We start from the raw sequence: 22034 nt of genomic DNA, 5'->3' as shown, positions 1-22034 counted from the left end.
ACGCCAGCGAGAGCGATAATGGCTGCTACGCCTGTACATCCGCAGGGATTCGTCTTCTAGAGAATGGGGAATTCCCCAGGTATCTTTGTAGCTGCTACTTAAAACTCCTGTTGCTTTTATTTACATCATATTTTTATTTACGTTGCTTCACTTTTTAGCTGTATCGCAAACCTATTTTAGATGCACTCACTTTTATGCCATTTCAATTAATTAGCAAATACATTTTATTCACTTCCTACATTCTGAGCCGACCAGTGTCGATTCTTGCTCTAATGTTGTCAGAGGGAAGGCTGCAATCTGCTATGTTGCTTTTAAAGTGGCAAACCACGCAGGCGATTTTTTTAATACCTAGGATTGAAGCAGGGGGTCTCCAAAGCTGAATCCCATTCATTTCAGCTTCGGTTACCCCCTGCTTCTGGTGACACTTACCTGCGTAGGGGTGCCGGTAGCCACCCACTTGGCTACCAGGGATCATGCAATGGCCGCTTTTCAAAGCTCCGGCGCCCTGCGGGCCAATAGGAAGCCGTGACGTCATCCACTGCAGCTTCCTATTGGCCCACATGACGTGAGACATTTAATTTTGCAGGATACTGGTACCTTCTACAGGAGCATGTATCACCGCAAGCATGGGGACCAGGAGCTGCAATTAAAGGGGTTCAGCTCTGGAGACCCTCTGCTTCAAACCTATGTTAAAAACACACACACAAATCGCTCGCTTGCATTGCTCCTTTAAATTGCATTTGTAAAACCTGTCGGGTTTTAGCACTTCTTCTTTCTCTTGATACGGATAACCCTGTTATTTTGTTTTTTTATATTTCTCGTTGCAATAAAGCCACGTGGTTTCTGAGGCTTGCGCTTGTATACTGTTCTCTTCTAGAACACGGGACTGGCATTGACATCTTCACACCCGGGAAGCCTGGTGATTACGACTTGGAAGGAGGCATCTGGGAAGATGAGGATGCCCGCAACTTCTACGAGAACATGATTGACCTGAAAGCTTTTGTACCTGCCATCTTATTCAAAGACAACGAGAAAAATTCCCAGATCAAGGACACTGGCAAAGAGGACTTAAAAGGTACAGTTAAATACTACAGACTACACTGCCCCGCTCGGAAAACAGCTGCTTGTCTGTGAGGACTGGATATTCTGCTCCCTACCCGCTGAGGTTCTCCATGGAATGCTACATTGTGTAATTAGAATATTACTGTAATAGTGTCTTTATATTTTGGCTACTGCACCTTCTGAGACAGCCGGGTTGGCTTTGTCATGCCCATGCTGTTTATTGGCATTCCGTTATAATCCCCATTTATTTTATAAACGGTGGCGGTTTCTCAGATGGTTTTTTAAAAGGAGCTTGAAACTAGAGGGTATTACTGGGCTGTCTTTGATGCTTTTGTTGCCTTTTCTCTCTCTACGTGTCTAGTCAGAAGCTGTGTTTCTTAGCCCAGCTGTATATGCGTTTTTAGTTGAGTAGTAAATATTAAATACAGTAATGTTCCTTAAGATGTTCATCGACTTCTGCAGCATGCGAGTATCTTAAATGTAACCGGTTCTTGATTCACCGCAAAAGAGACCAGGTTTTTGGAGTTCTCGTACCTACGCGGAGTGCACTCGTTCAGTCTTTATGGGGGGAATACTTTAATAAGTACCCTACATATTTTCTCCTTCAATTGGCATTTAAATTGGTATTTTATTGAGAACTGATATGTATAACTCTACACATACAAAGAAAAAAATGAAAGGATACATATGCTTTATATATAAAGTGAGTTAGCTGTTGCAATATTTTTTTCAATGTAAATCATTTTAGGGAAATATATCCTTTTTTTTTTTTTTAAATAGTACATGAGCTTGAAAAAAGACACGTCCATCAAGTTCAACCTATGTTAATTTTAGACGACAGATACTTATCCTATATTTGTAATCACAGTATTTTGATCCAGAGGAAGGGAAACAAAAAAACCCATTGAAACATTATCCAATACTATCTCAAAAGGGGCTTGTAAAAAAGGACTTTTATGGCGCTTAGACAGTTAATGAATCATACAATTGATCTATGAAATCAAACCCGTCATAGGTGGGTGTCCTTGGAGATCAGCTCTACTGTTGGGAAATCCTCTGTGATTTTTGCAGTGCCGTAATGCGTACAGTATATGGAAATAGAAACAAGAAAAGTGTGCAGCAATAGTGCATTATCCCAGAGGATTTTCACTTATTGCTTTAAGTGAAATTTATACGTATCCTTGATATAAACAAAATTGATAAGTGAAAATCATTTGGGATAATGCACTATTGTTGCACTCCATGTTTCTATTTCCATATATACATTACCGCACTGCAAAAATCAGAGGATTTCCCAACAGTAGAGCTGATCTCCAAGGACACCGAGATTTGATAATGACATAAACGGAGTTGCATACAAATAAGGACAAACAGATACAAAGAGGTCACGAGGGCCCTGCTCATGAAAGCTTACAGTCTAGGGGGAATAAGGGGACAATGTTGAGACAAAATGTGAAGTGGCTGCACATTGTTGGATGGAGTGCGTTTGGGGTATGGTCCCGCTGCACAGCTAATGCCATTAAGGTTTCAGGGTGTGGATGTTAGGGGAGTGTGTTGCAAGTGTTGAGATTGGTCCAGCTGCACAGCTGGTCCCAATGAGGAATGCAGAGTTTGAGGTAAGCCAGATGGGCATCCTTGAAAAGGGAGTTTTTAAATGTCTGAAAGCTGGGGGAGAGACTCGTGGCGGGGAATTCCAGAGAGGGGGCAGCACAGGAGCACGGGGAATTCCAGAGAGGGGGCAGCACAGCTGGGGGAGAGACGCGTGGCGGGGAATTCCAGAGAGGGGGCAGCACAGGAGAAGCCTTGTAGGCGGGAGTGAGAGAAGGTAATAAGGCCAGAGGAAAGGCGAATGTCGTGGGCAGAATGCAGGGAGCATTTAGGGAAATGTTTGCGGATGAGGACTGAGATGTAAGGGGGGGAACGTTGAGAGCTTTGTAAATCAGATCAAGGGTTTTAAATGTGGTTCTAGAGGATATGGGAAGCCAGTGTAGGAGTGAGAGACTAGTCTGGCAGCAGCATTTTTGGATGGATAGGTGGACAAGGGGCATGTCAACAAAGAGAAGTTTGCAGACAAGACGAGTGAGTGAATTGGTATTTTAGTTGCATCATGAGTGCGAAAAAGGGCGTATCGTCGCAATATTTGAGGTGAAGACGACATGACTTCGGGAGGAATGAAGAAGAGATCAGTCAAATATGACCCCTAGACAGCTGGCTTGAGGTGTTAATGAGATTGTTGACCGTGAGGGAGCGTTTGAGTGTAGGGGTGGAAGGAGGAAAGAATATTATTTCTGTTTTGGACGTTTAATGATAGGACATCCAGGAGAAGATTGCAGAGAGAGTTGGTGATTCGGAACAGGAGAGAGTTAATTTGGCTGTCATCAGCATAGAGATGATGCTGAAAGCCAAACGATTGTCTTAGGCTAAGGTCCCGCTGCCTCAGACCACGCGCCCGCACTGCAGACAGGCGGCGCGTGGAGAGGCACTTGACCGCGATATGCGGTCTGTAGGGAGCCGGGGGGGGGGGGGCGTGGTAAAACTTTGCCAGGTCTGAGATCGTGGTGCCGTCTACCCCCACACACACAATACACATACACACAGCACATACACACACATACACACACATACATACACATACACACACATACACACACATACAGACACATACACACACAACACACTCATACACACACAACACACTCATACACACACAACACACTCATACACACACAACACATACACACATACATACATACACACACACACATACAAACACAACATACACATACACACACCGCACACACACCACAACACACTCATACACATACACACATACATACATACACACATACACATACATACATACACACATACATACACATACATACACACACATACACACTACACACTACACACACATACACACTACACACACATACAACACACACACATATACACACACACACACATATACACACACACACACACACACACACACATACACACACATACACACACATACACACACACACACACACACACACACACAATACACACAACACACACATACACACAACACACACATACACACAACACACACATACACACAACACACCCTTTTCCCCCGCAGCTCCTTCCTGCTCCCCTCCCAAGCCGCCTCCCATCCGTAGCTCCTCCCCCTCCTTCCCTCATTGGCTGACTGCCGCACCACGTGACGCGCCAGAGCTGCAAATCACTAGGAGCTTGCAGCTTCGGCCGGCTGACGCATCACAGCACGGTCAGCCAAGTAGTAAGGAGCCAGCGGGGACCTCCACACTGGAGGTAAGGGGCTGGTGGTCTGCGGCAGCGGGACCAAAGCCTTAGTTTGCCTGAGAAGAGGTGTAGTGAGAAGAGCAGAGGGCCACGGACAGTCTTGTGGGACCCCAACAGAGCGAAGGAGTGAGGAGGAGACACTGAAGGAGCGGTTGGATAGGTAGGATGTGATCCAGGAGAAGGCTGCATCACCGAGGCCAATGGAGTGGAGAGTGTGCAGGAGATGGGGGTGATTAACCATGTTGAAGACAATAGAGCGATCCGGGAGAATTAATAATGCTGTCTCGGTGGAGTGTAGAGGAAGCAAATCAGATTGCAACTAGTCAAGCATGGAGTTGGATGAGAGAAAGTGGTAGTTGTATGCAAGTTTCTCAAGTCACTTGGAGGCAAAGAGGAGAATAGAAAGATTCGGTAGTTAGTGGGAGGCTGAGTTGAGAGGGTCTCTTTAGAATGGGCATGATGAGTGCATATTTAAAGGAATATGGCAGTGTCCCTGAAGTGAATGTTTAAAAAGGTGAGTTGACGTGCCTAGAGAGGGAGTGGAGACTGTGTGAAGGAATAGGATCAAGGGGGCATATTGTAGGGCTAAATGAGAGTGCGGACACCTCGTCCTCGGTCACAGGGTAAAATGAGCCGAGAGTGCATTTATGTCTGCGAGGGGAGGTAGGTGTCGTGTGTTGCATGTGGAGCTTAACACGAGGAGATGTTATGTCTGACTGAATCTTGTCAAAGTGGGTGGCGAGGTCTCGGACTGTGAGGGTAAATTGGGTGCAGGTGCAGTTTGGCAGAGAAAGATATTTTAAAGGTGACGAATAGGAGTTTGTATGAGTGAAGAAAAGTAGATTTGCTTGGCAAGGGAGAGGGCAGTGAGACGAGTATGAATTTATCGTGGAGGAAGTCTGCTTCAGAGCGGGATCTCATCCATTAAGGTTCCGCAGCACGTGAGCACTTGGAGGTAGCAGGAAAAGTGTGTGCGCGCCACAGTTGTGGCCTGGATTGTCGGGGTGACTGGTGATGGCTGGAGCTGACTTGTCCAAGGCTGCTGAAAATGTACTGTCAAATGGAGAGGTTACTAGATTGGGGCAGGAAAGGAAAGAAAATGGACCTTCTTAACTGCCCTGTGAAATAATGTATGTCTTTATCCGTGCAATTTCTTTCACACCTATAAGCAACTTTTGGGGCAAAATGGTATTGCCAAATTATATAATTTATTTATATAGTGAAACCATTTAACTTCTGTGCTGCCAGGTGGCTTAATCTAGCAATGTAGTTAATCTAGTAGCATGGAAAACTGTGGGGAAGAGTAATTCAGTAATCTTCTATGGACAATGTTTTCAGATTCCAAAGATAGTAAGGAGAAAGAAGTGCCCACAACGGAGGAGCTGGAGATCGAGTTGGAGGCATTGGATATCAATGATGATACAATGGAGATGGAAGGTGCAGAGGAAGCAGAAGACCTCACAAAAAAGCTTCTGGATGAACAAGGTAAGACCTAACCATACATACAGTAACTATACCTACATGGACTATAGCGAATGATCTCTATGTATGCACATGTTGTTAAAGGTGCATTACAGGTTTCCGTACAATGCAGTTCGCTTGTATGTGTACATAGAAATGCTATATGCAGGATATGCTTTAAGGCTAAGACTATTTTAACCTATACGTTGATTAGGCAATGCAACGCCTTTTTTCTTTTTGCCCTTCACTTTATGATTGTACTGTAAATCTTTCTGTAGCTAGGCCCTTTATAGGCAATAAGCAGTGTTCGACAAACCTATACATTTGCACGCCCCCGGGCGAGTGGATTTAACATCGTGGCGAGCTCCTATTGACCCAAGCAGCACACGTGTGGTACTAGGTGGCGAGTAGATTTTTTGGTGATTTGTTGACCACTGGCAATAAGGATTAACCAAAATTAAGGTGCACAGCGAGTTCTGACTGCATGTCACCATCATGATTGTGTTGATATAGAAGAAGCTTCCCTTTTGAGTCGTAGTAAAGTAATATTTTGAGCAGCTTATCGCCCAGTTATGACAGTCGCCCTTTTCAGAAACATCGTAAGGACGCTGTTCTCTGCATATAGAAGAATACGAGGTCCCATATGTCATTAGCTTGAAGCTTGTGGGTGCGTATGCTGATTTTTGTCTCATTAACAGAGCAAGAGGACGAAGAAGCAAGTACTGGGTCCCATTTAAAACTCATAGTCGATGCGTTTATCCAGCAGTTGCCCAACTGTGTTAACCGTGATGTGATAGATAAGGTATAGTAACCTTGTTACTTTCTCCTTTCCTGCACTTTTGTGGCGTACAAAGCTTCACTTGAGGAAATCTATTATTGTTTCTATTCTTTTACATGTACTGTATACACATATACCTAATGTACTATGCTGCCACAGGCAGATTGATGAAGTACCATACATCAACATTACATGCGAGTTTCATCTACAGAGCAGACACGTACTTGTTTAACCTTTTTGGCATTGGAGAAGCCTGCAAGTCATTGACTGGATTGGTGCAGATTAAAGGCTACTGTATGTGCCAAGGGCTGCCAAGCTATGAGACCCCTTACAGCACCTAAAGAAATTTTGCAGCTCATTGAAGGTGTTGTAGGCGTGTGGCTGCTTGCTACATGTGGCTCAATGTCCATAATATTACTTTTCCATATGGAATATTTCCATATTCCATATGACTCCCATGGTCATCATAGGGTTAATATTGGTCCCATAAATGGAACCGCCAATTCAGTGGTGAACGAGCAAGAAAGTGTCCAGATTCAAGCAGGCACCAGCCTGTAGGGAAGGCACCAGCTCCCGGTTTCAACGATCTAAACAGTCCCGTTCTGGACGAGAGACCAGCTCCACTGACTACAGCACCCGCTGCTGATTTCCAATAGGCTGACACTCGCAGCGCTGCAGGGGAAGATAGGCTCCGGTAGGGGAAGCACCGCTCCCGATCCCCTATGTAGGCACCCCACGTTTCCATCAGCTAGGCAGGTGTAGCTGGGACTAGAATCACCTCTGTCGGCACAGCAGCTGCAGCCGAGGTGCTCAGGAGTGACGTCACCGCTTTACACTGAGCATGACGGTTTCAAACATGAAGATTGTTTTCTTTCAAACGAATAAAGAGCTATTCCAGAAAGCAAGCTCAATTTGGAAAATAGCACACCATCTAAAATTAGATTGCGCTTATCTGACGGAATGTTTTATTTGGCTTAATGGCAAAACCCCAAAATAAATTTCAATGCAGGCTACACCCCAATCAAGAAAAAATAGTTGTTTGTTCTACGTAAGGTAATGGAGTTAAAATGTCAAGAAAGGTCTAGATGTCAATAACATCATCAAGCAGGATCATACTAACTAATGTAATTCACGGTCTTCTGCTGGGGGCTGCCATGTTCAGTGTTCTGCATCTCAAATGTATGGCCCATCCTGCGAGAGGGACATTTGGAAAGTGTATCATTTCAATGTGAAGTTTTCATTCGAAGCTTAAATGTTTTTGTGTCATAGCCTCCCTTTAATTATTCTTTCTTGTTCATTTGTAGGCTGCAATGGATTTTTGCATGAACATGAACACCAAAGCTAACAGGAGGAAGTTGGTCCGAGCGCTTTTCATTGTTCCCAGACAGAGGTAAAGTATTTTTATGAATTCAAAATACTGCTTGTATAATACATTGAATGCAGGTATTCCGCTGCTGCGCTATGCTACCTGATGGCTTGACATTTATGCAAATAGATTAGTAAAAGCTCAGCAGCATTTTTGGTTTTGTAAGTGACTGAACTCAACTCCTCTTGTTAACATGATCGTCTACACCAGGGGTGCGAGCGCGGGATATATATATATTTTTTTGGGTGGACTCGGTGGTTACAGAGGCCCCATGCTCTTCCCCTAGGCATTTAAATTAAATGCTGTGCATCATGCGTGGCCTCTGTAACTCGCTTACCGTGATTCAGCCGGCTTCGGGCAACGCGGTGTCAAATGACAGCGCGGGGTTATGTAACGTGCTATCATATGACCTTGGCCGGCACACAGGTAAGACGGGGCGCGTGCACTGGGGGAGAGCAGGCAGGGAGGCGCAGAACCAGGCGTTTGCGCACCCCTGGTCTACAACTGAGGTTTTCAACCTTTTTTTGGTTAAGGAATTCCAACTTTTTACAATAGCGCATCTGGGATCAGCTGCATTGAAAGGAACCCCAACCCTCTCTAATAGCGCGCCATAGATCTGATGCCTTGTAAATAAAAAGGACCTGAAAGTGGCAGGGAACCCTTTAGGGAGGCCTGGGGAGCCTATTGAACCCTGGTTGAAAAACTTTGGTCTAGACGAACATTCAATACATTTACTCAAAATGATTATTACAGTTTTAGGTCTTATGCACCATTTTATATTCCATAGTTACGTTGTCCAAAGCACTTAAAAAAAAAAAACCATTACCTTGTTACATATATCTCTGAAGCACATTTCTGTTGTGGAAATATACAAACGTCCGTAAGACTTATATTAAGATGCCTCTAATTTTGTTAAACTTGCATACATAGTGGCTCAGTGAGTATCGACACTGACTGGCACTGAGTTTGAAATCAGGGTCAATTCCCGGTGTCGGCTCCTTGTGACCTTGGGCATATCACTTTATCTCCCTATGCCTCAGGCACCAAAAACATAGATTGTAAGCTCCACGGGGCAGGGATTTGTGCCTGTGAAATGTCTCTGTATAGTGCTACGTAAACCTAGCAGCGCTATACAAGAACATGCTATTATTATTATTAGCGATACGCATTGAGCTAAACAGAGTGTGACGTGACGCCGAGAGGATCAGCCATCGCCACATCTGCCCTTTCCCTGAGAACCTGGAAGAGACTGTGATTCCGGCGGATGTGACGTCAGACGCCATCCGAAGCGATCGTGCTGCGGGAGGATCTGACTGAAAGACGGCTGCTGCTACCTATCTCCTCGGCAGTATCAAAGTTACACTCCACCTTATGTGCCTGTAATTTTTGTACAGAATGTGAGTACATTACTGTTAATTTTTTATGTATGATAAATTTTTATTGGTCTGCACTATTGGCTCTCTTTTGTCTTTCCCTGAGACGCACAAGATAAGATTGGATTTAACATCGGCTGATACCATCTATACTCACTGCTGTTGAATATCTGCCAGTCTGTAAGTAGGCTCTCTATATGAGCCAAGACTTCGCTAATTGTTCCTGTCACACTGCACACAGAAAAGTGCACTATATTGGCTTTTCTCTTTTGGGGTGGATTCCTGACGAATATGCTCCCTCCTAATCCTGGAAGTGCTTTGTCTCTGCATGTCTGATCCCGACTGTCTTGCAGAAATTCGGAGCCTCTGTAGGCAAAATTAGCGACTTTCAACAATCTAACACAGGGTTCGGCAACTCCAGACCTCAAAGGCCATCCACAGGTCCGGTTTACAATACACAATCATTAAGGGCATTCGATTTTACTAGAAATCATCCAAAATATTGTTCAAGCGATGTCTTAGCAGGTTGAAATGCCACAATGTTCCCTTTATGTATTTATCTAAGCATGATATGTTTGTACAGTCCATCTTTGTTCATAGTTATGAAATGTAGAGAGACTAATGAATCTGTTTTAGGGAGCAATACTCAATGTTTCCGGTCCACTGACCCTTCTTTAGATACAGAAAATAAATCTACTGTTTTTTTTTAATTATTATTTTTTTTTTAAACTTCTTTATGAACTATCGCTTGTTGCTGATATGTTGGAATTGTAGCAGCTTTCCTTGCTTGGCGATACCTTCGTTGTTCCCTGACCAAATCCATATATTGTATATTGTTTTTTTTACAGCAAAGACATATACATATATACTTGTGAGCACATTCACATGTCTCAGGTCCGCAACCCTGCCTATTCCATAGTTACTCGGTATACTTGCTTCCATTACAGCCAGGGATTCTGGGTAATGACATGCAAATGAGCACCGAGTGTCACATTTTCCTTCATTTGCATTTTACCATGGACCCCTATTATAAGCTTATTTCTGCTGTATTGCACAGCTTTTCCATCAAAGCATAGGTTAAAGAAGTGCATGGTCACGAAATCCACTTACAGACAGCTGTTTGAACCTTGTGGGCCTCCCTGTGGAGGTGTGCATTGTAAAGCTACAGACCAGGTACACAAACCACAGTAAAGATATATGTTAAAGCTGCAGTTCAGGCAATATCCTGCATGTGTGTTTTTTTTTAATAAATCAGTTCTGTAGTAAGAAAAAATACTTTTAGCATTTTCTGTTTTAAAAAAAAAAAACAACTTTGACAGACCAATTTTCTTGTATTCTATTTTAACAAGCATGCTTGTTCCGATAGCAACGATTTACATTCCCCATATATAAAGATGTCGCCAAACTTTGCCGATCAATAGACGGAGAACGAATTGACCGGCAGCTATGCAGTTCTTTAGGTAATTAGAGATTGCCCACATGAAACTATTGAAGTAAAAAAATAAATAAAATAAAAAAGGACAACTGCAGCTTTAAATCTTTATTGGAATTTTCTTTCTAATAACAAATATGAAAAGAAACCACCAAGAGAACCTATTTTATAAATAATGAATCAATAACTACTAGATCCTGTGGTAATATACATTGCCACGCGGTTTTAAATAAAGAAAAGCAAGCCCACTGTTTATTGTGCACAAATTTGCCTAACTAGAAACCATCTGGTATTCATAAAGCAAAGAAGGATTATCTCTCTGCTCTCAGCTTTTGATGTCTCAAGTTCCTATTGGCCCACAGGGCCCGGCAGTTTTGAAATACAGACATATAGTGAACCCCAGAGTGGCGGTTGGCACCCACTACGAAGGCAAGTACCTCCAGAAGTATGGGCTCCCCGGAGCTGAAATTAATGGAGTTCAGCTCCGGAGACCCCCTGCTTCAATCCAGTATCAAAAAAATAAGACCGTTAAAAAGCGCTGGGAATGCCTCTTTAAGAACCTTGCGTTTTGGTTAGATTCCATGTGACAGTTTTCAGTATTGGCGACCTTATGAGAACACTGTGGCATCCTTCTCCTGCAAACTTGGACTGTCTGATCCTTTAACAGCCACTGGCTAATGACTAGTAATTTGCACCAAACTGCAAAACTATAAACGGTAACAGACATACAGGCATACCCAGGTTTAAGGACAGTCACTTTAAGTACACTCGCGAGTAAGGACATATCGCACAATAGGCAAACGGCAGCTCACGCATGCGCCTGTACGCACGTCCTGAACAGCAATACCGGCTCCCTACCTGTACCGAAGCTGTGCGCAAGCGGGGAGACTATAGAGCCTGTTACAAATGCGTTATTTACATCAGTTATGCACGTATAGGACGATTGCCGTACAGTACATGCATCGATAAGTGGGAAAAAAAGGTAGTGCTTCACTTTAAGTACATTTTCACTTTACATACATGCTCCGGACCCATTGCGTACGTTAATGCGGGGTATGCCTGCAATAGCTGCAGACTAGACCTATAGAAACGCTATGTACAGGACTTGCATTGGGGACCCCAGTCAGAAGTCTGAAGAACCTGCTTCCAAAACAGCTTGGCGCTATATATACCCTACGGTGACATCTGTGGTCACGGGATAGAAAGGGGCGAACCCTGAGTGAGCCCACGCAGTTAACCGCTTTTAGAAATGTCGCCATTCAAGAGGGGGCTACACGTAAATAAATTCTCATTTTTTTTCTGTCTAAAATGTGACACGTAATAAATTTCTACTGCAGTTCATTCTGCGCTAGTATTCTGCATTAAAAGAAACACTTGCGCAACCTTATAAGGGGACAAAGAATACCAAAGCAGAAAATGGTCACGAAAAGTAACGCAAATCACACGTTCCGTTATACATAATAAATTAGATTGTAAGCTCCTCGGAGCAGGGACTCCGCTTCCTTAATGTTACTTTTATGTCTGAAGCACTTATTCCCATGACATGTTATTTATATTATTTGTTATTTATATGATTACAACATGTATTACTACTGTGAAGCGCTATGTACATTTATGGCGCTATATAAATAAAGACATACAATACATAGACCTGCTCCAATATGCAAATGTAACTCCACCCTAACTCCCATTTGCTCCATAAATCCCTCATCTACCCCCATACATATCCAAAAATGGCGCAACTAATCTTACTCCATAATCGCAGCCTGACATGAACCAGTTTGAGTTGCGACACAATAAATATCATAGAAAAAATATATCTGCTTTACATCGTCATGATGGAGAAAACGTCTCCAGCTAATTTCACCAGGGGGCGCTGTTTCATCTAGCTATTCATTATGGATTTTTTTTAGGCAATCGCACAAATGATGTTTGCTAGAAAAGGGATGATTTTGATTTATATAATGCCAGTAGGTCTTTGATCAAGATATTGTATGTGTTATTTATTTTGCTTGTTTGCACCTGTCTTAGAGCAGGAGTGGCAAACTCCAGTACTCAAGGGCCACCAACAGGTCAGGTTTTAAGGATATCCCTGCTTCAGCGCAGGTGATGCAGTCTTTGACTGAGCCACCTGTACTGATGCAGGGATGTCTTTAAAACCTGACCTTTTGGTGACCCTTGAGGACTAGAGTTGCCCCCCCCCCCCCCCCCCTGTCTTGGGGCCTTGCAGAATTGGAAGCCTTTAAGTCTGAGATTGTTTGCATTGATAGGATGGCCTGACTGCTTTCACTTTATTAAGGGTTTCCTATGTTGAATTGGGTAATTGATTTAACCTAATCAACTTAATCGCTCAGTCTAAAAATAAGTTGTTACTGGTTAACAAAAACGGGGAATAAAACCCAGTGAGCATGTAACTAAGAAATACTTAGAAAGGCGCAGATGCTCTTGTTTGGTTACATGAAGTTGCCTTTTCTTCCTTTTTCCAACCTGCGCGCACGTACGTTCCAATATCCAGTTACACTCTGCTTTTGTAACTGAGTGAAGTAATTTAGACTATCCTTACTTGGCATTCTCTTGGTATTTTTGTCAGTGTGAGTATGCAGAGTTTCCTATTCTATGCAGTCTATCCCAACACTGCAAACACAACTTCCTCTCCTATTCCCCAAATCCCTCTGCAATCCCTTGACACCCTAGTATTGCCAAATGCAGAACATTTTCAGCGGCAGGCAAAAGGCACACATCTGCTGTCTGCTCAATGCACATACCAAATAGACTTACCACAGCTTGGTGGAAAGTTACCTACCTTTGTGATAATGAGCCTACGACTTACCTCAATTCGACCTCATGTAAATGTTACACTCTATCCACTACAAACTCTTCCCTCTTGGCCCACTCCCAATATCATCACACACCCTGGACTAATAAAAAGCCTTGTATTGTGTATGGAACGTTGGTGGAGAACAACTCATTCTAATGGCAAACCTCACAAACTTACAGCCGGCAAACAATTACTCAAAGTTTTATTTATACTGTTGCTATCTTTTGCAGGGGGTATTGAACTAATCCCAGGCCCTCCCTTTTCAACACTGTCCCATACCCCTTGGAAAGCCCCTTTTGGAATTTGAAAGGTACAATCTGTTGCCCATATAAATATCTGTAGCCTGCTGCCCAAACTGGATGAACCCAAGGGCATGGTGCCTTATGCATAAACCCAGAGCCATCATTCTTGACAAAACATGGCTAACTCTTAAAACCCTTGATGCAACTATCACCATTCAGGGATACTCCATTTATAGGAAAGATAGGTCTAAGAGAGGAGGAGTGGTGTTAATGTATATTGAAGACTCTTTAAATTTTACCTTGCTAAATTGCCCCCCAAGTCCATCCTCTTTTGAACTCCCACTTGGCAAAATATGCCTGCCTCCCGTCTCCCTTTCTCTCTAAGCCCATTCTTATTGCTGTCATCAGGGAAAAATAGAAGAAAAAAAAAACCATCCTAGGTGCATATGAAAACTGATTGCCAATATATTGTATTGCTTATTAGCCAACTGTCATATGTAAATATGAAAAAGACGTGGAACCATAATAAATGTCACGTGGGGGTAGCACATCGGTGACAAACGGCAAAAATGCTTGTGGGATAATGACCCTCCGTGCAACCAAACACCTGATGGAAAGAGGGGGGGTGGGGAGGGGAGACAGAAGAGCGGGAGCGGACTATATCGGAGGGACACCCTGCATGGTGAAGCCCCCCCGTTAGGTCCTCCAACTCAATCAACAAGTTCCCCCCACACTCACAACAGGTGTGCATGGCACGGCCCCCAAACTGGCTCAGAAGTAATGTCATCTACTGCCCCACTACAATCCCTGACTGATATTACTCCATTTCTTGACTCAATTTGCTCTGAACGGCAAGAATGAGCCATTTGTTCTTTGGAATTTCAACCTCAATTGACTTGACCCTAAAAACAACAGGATCCAGACACATCTCAAGTCACTAAACCTAACGTAACTAATTTCCCAACCCACACGGGCAAACCTAAAATCTAGTAACCATTCCTTGCTAGACTGGATGCTATACTCTAGTCCCAACAAAATCCAATCCTCTGGCATCCTCTCTGAAATTTTCAGTGACCATGCAATAGTGTACTGTGTAAGGTAAATTAGACCACTCAAATTAAGCCCTAAAGTTCTACTCGCTAGAACATTTTTGAAATTTTAACCCACAACCGTTTCTGGTTGATCTCCCCAACTGCCCTTGGTAGAGAATCAGCTTGATACCTGACCCTGATTCCATGCGCCGCTACGCAGAATAAGAGTATGGGAGGCCCGCAGTCTGTGGATTAGAACCAACCGTTATTGCCCTTTACCATTTTAAGGATGCCTTGTGGAAAAGATACAAAGTAACTGGCACCACCAAGGATCTTAACTACAGATGCTTGCAGAATTCATGCACAAGGCTAATATTACTCTGACAATGTTCACCAAAATGTATCAAATCCAACAAACTTCTTGAAGGTAATCAACAATATATTTGAGACTTCTAGCCATTAACAAACATCTAATATCAAAAAGGATGATACTACTATGACAAATCCCACTGACATTGCAAACACATGCAATTAGTATTTTATGGGGTGTGCTACTTCCCTAATAGCATAGTGCAACTAAAAGTACCCATATAGCCCCACCCTCTCCCAACAGTGCCCATCATTTTAAATTTGTCCCAATACCTGAAGAGGAGATTACACATGCGCTCCTCATTAAAACTAAGCAGCCAATGTGGACCTGACATACTGCAATCAAAGTTCCTACAACTCGGTACCCCAGCCATTGCCATGCAGCTTTCTCCCTAATCAACTCTATTTTGTCAACAGGCTATAACCCAAAGACCTGGAAAACTGGCACTCCCAATTAAGAGATTACCATACCAAGACAAATTTTACATTCCACGGTAACTGCCCCCCTAAAAGTTTGCAATGAGATCCAGTGTAGAATGGAACTGGGACAACTTACTGGTGCAATATTCCTAGATTTTGCAAAGGCTTTTGATACTGTTGATCGTGTTAAACAAGCTTTGAAATGGTAGCTCCCAACATGTGTCTATCTCGGGCACTAACTCCAACACCTTGGATGTCGCCTGTCGTGCCCTGCAATGCTTTTCTGGGGCCCCTACTCTTTTAAATCTTCATTAATCTACCTACAGCTTGTAAGGGAGCATCAATACACATGTATACGGATGACACAATCTTATATGTACACAGCCATTGACCTTGAACACATACTTCAATCTGAGTTTTCGAGACTTGAAAACTGGATTTCAAACTTTTTTTTTAAACACTGAGAAGACTGCAACAATGGTATTTAGAACTACGGCTAAATTTCTGAAGCTACCAATGACATAGCTACAGATCAGAACCAACTCTAATACCATCCTAGCCCCTGTCACTAGTTTTAAATATCTGGGCATATGGTTCGACTCACATTTAACATTTGTGTTGCTCATTGATACACTGACATCCAAAACCTATGCCAAACTAGGTGTATTTTATAGGAACAAATTCTAAACCAGCTGGTCAGAAAACGCATTGCACAGCAGATGCTAATGCTAATTGTAGACTATTGGGATTTAGTATATGGTGCAGCACCCCAAATTCACCTTAGAAAACTAGATATCCTCTACAACTCCAATATGCTGCTTTGTCCTCCAATGTAACTACAACACACATCACTGCGAAATGCTCCAAGAACTAGATTGGCCAAAACTTGAGTTCAGGCACAAGGTACATTTTTCCTGTCTTGCCTTCAAATACTTTCTAGGTAAGCCATCCAGGCTATCCTCACCAGCTCCTCACCCCTACCACATGCAGCTCTTGTCATCCGAGATCTGACTCCAAAAGACTGTTCACGTTCCCAAGTTTCAATAAGGAATCTGGTTGCTCCTCTTTCTCTTACCGGGCACCTCTCAACCGGAACAATCTACCGGAGACTCTCAAAGTCGCCACCGGTCTAAATTCTTTCAAGACTTCAGCGGTGTCACATTTTAATCTTGTTTGTAACTGCTGTTACATACGCCCGTGTCATATCTCTAACTGTCCTTGAAATGTCTTTAAATATAATGTATAGCCTCTGGTCATTTAATGTAACCATGTGTTGTCTTCATAACTCTGTGCCCAGGACATACTTGAAAACAAGCGGTAACTCTCAATGTATTACTTCCTGGTAACACATCCGCTCCCTTTATTTTTTGTCTTCTGCTACTTTCCCGGACACTCAATGGTGGAATAAAGTAGTCTCCCCTACCCCCCACAGCACGCACAGGACTTCCCCTAGTGCAGTTGTTCCCAACTCCAGTCCTTAAGGACCAGTAACAATGCAGGTTTTAAAGATACCCCGGCTTGAGCACAGGTGGGTCAGTCACAATGATTGGGCCATCTGTACTAATGAGAGGATTGCCTTAAAACCTGCACGGTTAGTGGTCCTTAAGGACGGGAGTTGGGAACCACTGCCCTAGTGCTGTCTGCTCAGTGCTTTGCTGTAGTTGGGAGCACAGAGTAGCCGCTGCAGACTCTGTGATAACGACGTCTGTAGTGTTGTTTAGTTGTAGCAAGGCTTTTGGGTGTGAACTTGTGAAACTGTCGAGCAATATATTTTATTTATGAAACGAACACAAAAAGGAATTTCACGTGTACTGGATTTCACTTGCATATGAGGTGTTGTTTTTTTTTTTTTTTAAAATAGGAATAACTTTGGAGCTTGTGAGCATTTTAAATGTTTTTGCAAATGCAACTCGACGCCTCTGTCATTATTTCTTAAAAATAACAGCAGTGCAAGTAATGTCAAGTATTTATGCAGTGCCCCACCCCCAAAAAAATTCTGTTCTCACAAATTTGCTATAAATACCACAAGCAAAAAATAAAAAAAAAGATCTTCTAGAAATTGTGGTCTCAAGTGCCACGGGGCCTCCAGTTTGTGTGCTCCCCATTTCTTCTGTACCCCTGGCATTACAATCCTGTCCTGCCCAATAAGCACCCTCCCACCCCCTGCTTTGAAAGCAGCGGTCGTATGGCTCTGCCACAGTTACAGTATTTCCCCTTGATCATGCTTTGATTTTGTGATTTAAAATATCAATTTCTTGGTCAATAAATTACATTTTGTAGAAAATGCCCCCAGACGGAACATGTAGTTAGTTAGGGTGCTGATGTGTGGTCACATGCATGCCAGTGACTGGCGCACTGGACCCCCTCTCCAGGGGGCTGTTCTCTAATTATATTTTATTTAAAAAAAAAAAAACAATAACTTTAGAAGTTTAGAGCGGGGTCAAATTTTTCCCATTGTCATGGGGAGCTATCTTTACGGCTGTGACAACATTTCCGTGGTTTCGTCACTTCACCACAGCGCTGTTATGTTGCAGCTGCCAGGGCGCCCCCGAAAAGCTTTTACAGCACAGCTCTCGCCTTGCTCCTGGTCAGTCTGAACTTTAATGAGGTAGTAGTATTCATACCTTAAGGTTGGAGGAAAGGAGATTTCACCAGCAACAAAGGAAACGGTTCTTTACCATAAGGGCGGTTACAATGTGGAATTCATTACCCATGGAGACTGATGGCTGATACAATAGATAAGTTAAAAAAAAGGTTGGACATCTTTTTAGAAAGGAAAGGTAAACAGGGATATGCCAAATAATTAAACATCGGAAGGATGTTAATCTAGGGAGAAATCTGATTGCTAATTCTTGGAGTCGGGAAGGAATAAATTTTCCCCCTTATGAGATCATTTGATGATATTTTACTGGGGTTTTTTGTTTGCCTTCCTCTGGATCAATACACAGTAAGTAGGACTATAGGATTAAGTATCTGTCGTTTAAATTTAGCATAGGTTGAACTTGATGGATGCATGTCTTTTTTTCAACCTCATCTACTATGTAGTATAAACTTTTTAACTGCCAGTGTCCTGTAGCAATGTGTTTGTCTGATGTGAAAAATATTAGATGCATCCCCAGCCTCCCCATGAATGTAAAATCAGGTTACTAAGGTCCCTCTGTGTTTGAGGCAGAATTCACACCCTTCTCACGCACGTTGTTTGTATCTCCGGATTAGGTGAACAAGAGCTCTGTTTTATTCCCCCATAGAGATGTAATATCCATTTGTGAGAGTTTAGTTATGTGCAGTCTTGTTGTTGTGTTTTTAAAGAATCTATTGTGAAAAGGCAGCTGTTCACAAATTGTGGCTTTCTCTGAAACGGTGCAGTTGGTAGTCACCATGGATAATATGACTGCATGTGCCTGTAGGCCTTTTGACTTTGTTGTAACTACTTGAGATAATTGTAAATACACTTTTGAGCACTCAATATTCCATCTGTCCTCCTTTCTGTCTCATTTTACACATGCTTGAACAAAACTAAATCTGCCATTACTTTGTGGGTTGGTAGAACTCATTGGTAACTTCTTGAAATCTCCGGGCAAGTGAATGTGTCTCGGTTATTTTCGGTTTGTAAGCGGTTTGTACAGCTTAATGGTGTCTAAAAGAAACTATGCAGTGAGTACATGCACACAGTCGATGTACTGCCTTTTTTATATGCCAGAATAACTACAGTAAATTGAGGGCAGAACACCCTAGTGCTTTGTGTTTTTTGTATTGTGTGACCATGTTATTTGCAGGAGAAAGAGATTAAATGTTTCCCAGTTAATGAAACGCTAGTTGATCTGAAGAACAGTATACAAACCATAAGAGAAATAATGACAGAAATAACCAGCAATAGTTCTACCTTTTGGGTTAGAAGTTTTATTAATTTATAAAAATGTTTTACCAGAAGGTAATACTTGAAAACGAGAGGTAACTCAATGTATGTCCTGCTCATGGTTATGATGACAATACATGGTTACATTAAATGAACAGGGCTATACATTATTTGTAAAGACATTGCATGAACAGTTAAAGATAATGTTATGGGCGTATGTAACAGTTACAGAACAGATTAAAAGGTGTGGCGGCTTTCGTTTTGAAAGAACTTAAACTGGTGGCGACTTTGAGAGTCTCCGGTAGATTGTTCCAGTTGTGAGCTGAACCTTGTGATAATGAAAAGTCTCTTGGAGTCTTATCTCAGGTGATAAGATCTGCGTGTGATAGGGGTGAGGAGCTTCTGAGGATTTCTGGGCAACAGGTGGCCCCAACTGCTACCACCCCAGCAGTCCCCTGTCTGTCTCTCCCCAGGGTAGCGGGAGTGGAGATGTTGCAGGGGTGGAATGTAGCTTCTTCCCCCTCACTGTGAAGTCTAATTGCCATGCTAATCGCCAATTCCCAGTGTATGGAGAGGGATGGGACAGTTTATCAGTGTGCCTACTATTCAGGTCTCTACCTCAGTGTCAGTTTGTGCATCTGTGACACACTCGTGCACTGAAACTCCTCCCCCTGACCTCATGGAGAGCAGGAACAAGCAGAGTCCTGCAGCTCGCCACCTTATTCCTGCCACCAGCCCTCGTGCGCCTCTGCCGCCTGCTCTCTGATGCGGCCTCCTGCACTCCACAGCAAGCAGCGCTGCTCTCACAGACCTGTCGGACACTGCTGGTAACGGCGCCCCATCCTGTTCTGGTTTTGTGCTAGGGAAGCAGGATCGGGCACTCTGCGGCAGGCTGCAGCTGTGACTGACCGGATAATCAATGCAGCATCGCAACACGGAGGCCAGGGACAGAATTCTATGCAACCAGATGCACGGGAAATGTTCGTCCCTGTCGTACACTTTATAATGCTTTGAAAACTGCATTTATTTTTGGTGGTTATTAACTAGACGTGCACAAACTAGCGTTTTTACATTCAGACGAGTATTCTTTTGGACCGTTGTCCGTTTTGTCTCCGTAAGATTCACTTTGGGGAAATGTATTTTTTTAGAAAGTTTTCTTCAGCCATCAAAGTTTGAGACTCGCTGTTAATGTGCATAAATGTTTTGTTTGTATATGAAGTTTATCCGCAAGAAAATCTGGAGTACGGCCCTGATTACGTCAGTCATTGTGCCAGCATTTTAGTTTGTGGTGCCTAAGGCAAACATATGTAGGTTGTGTAAGCTTTTCAAAGAAGGGCATTGTGCCAGCGCATCTTCTGCAAGGAGCTGCCAGCGTAGGGACATGTATTCTGTATGAGTATTAACGTCCTCTGATAAGTTCCATTAATCATTTGGCTTTGCAGTGCGTTGAAGACCTCTTTGGCAACCAAGTAGTTAGCGCAGAGACTTCAGATTTGCTTTCGACTTAAAACCAACCGTGCTGAAAGCTCTTCCAAATTCACTTTTAGTCCTACAGTGCAAAGGTTTTCTAATGTCTGATATTATTCAAATGTAACATGTATTCACTTTTTCCCCCGACTAGAACAAAATAATCATAGTTGTCTTCCATACAATCGGAGCTTCAGCATAATAAAAATACACCGTCTTGGAGGAAACCTGTACAACCAAAACAAAGGAACACCTGACCCTATAGATGTGTTGTGTAGGATCCCATTTAAAAAAAAAAAAACATGCCTATGACCCAATTCCTGACCCTATAGATGTGTTGTGTAGGATCCCTTTAAAAAAAAAAAAAGCACATGCCTATGACCCAATTATTAAAATCTACAAACTGAGGCTCTCCTGGGTATCTTTTCACTTTAATTACATACAATTAGGGTTTGTCTTTTCATTTTTTATTTCCTTGGAGAAAAACCCTTTCAATGGAATGTCTCCAATGTTAACATACAAGTTTTTAGTCCATGTTCCCATATTATAGTACTACTGGGCAAGGCCTCATGTACTTGGGGACAAGGTTTCAGATACATTTTGTGTGACCGGTAAGAAGAAAGGTTCATATCCGCTCTGAGTAGGTGGACAGATAAATCAATTAATATATGCAAATCTAACTTGTATTCTCCCTCCTCACGCCCCGATAATAGTACTTAATTATACTATGACTGTAGTTATTGATGCAACTTTTCCTTTTTCAGATTGGATCTCTTGCCATTCTATGCGAGATTGGTTGCCACCTTGCACCCATGTATGTCTGATATAGCAGAAGACCTCTGTTCCATGCTTAAGGGGGATTTCCGGTTTCATGTAAGTTTTACTCACGGTTCTTTTAGAGCAGGCTGGCCAACTCCAGTCAAGGGCCACCAACAGGTCAAGTTGTCAGAATATCCCTGCTTCAGCACAGGTGGCTCATTCAGTGGCTCACTCTTTGACTGAGCCACTGATTGAGTCACCTGTGCTGCAGCAGGGATATCCTGAAAATCT

General features: G+C 42.9%; 1 protein-coding gene across 5 annotated transcripts in view; it reads left to right on the top strand.

The window, feature by feature from the left end:
- The window catches only part of UPF2 (UPF2 regulator of nonsense mediated mRNA decay), a 118866-nt gene that overhangs the window by 30392 nt on the left and 66440 nt on the right, over window positions 1–22034 (top strand). For all 5 annotated transcript variants that reach the window (XM_075599482.1, XM_075599481.1, XM_075599479.1 and 2 more), the window contains 5 exons: window positions 878–1075; window positions 5710–5856; window positions 6531–6634; window positions 7915–8000; window positions 21749–21857. In XM_075599482.1, coding sequence (XP_075455597.1) covers window positions 878–1075; window positions 5710–5856; window positions 6531–6634; window positions 7915–8000; window positions 21749–21857 — 644 coding nt within the window. The remainder of the gene's footprint in view (window positions 1–877; window positions 1076–5709; window positions 5857–6530; window positions 6635–7914; window positions 8001–21748; window positions 21858–22034) is intronic.

The sequence above is a fragment of the Ascaphus truei genome, chromosome 5 (assembly GCF_040206685.1).
Source record: "Ascaphus truei isolate aAscTru1 chromosome 5, aAscTru1.hap1, whole genome shotgun sequence".
Taxonomy (NCBI): Eukaryota; Metazoa; Chordata; class Amphibia; order Anura; family Ascaphidae; genus Ascaphus; species Ascaphus truei.
This window is presented reverse-complemented; position numbering and strand designations above follow the sequence as displayed.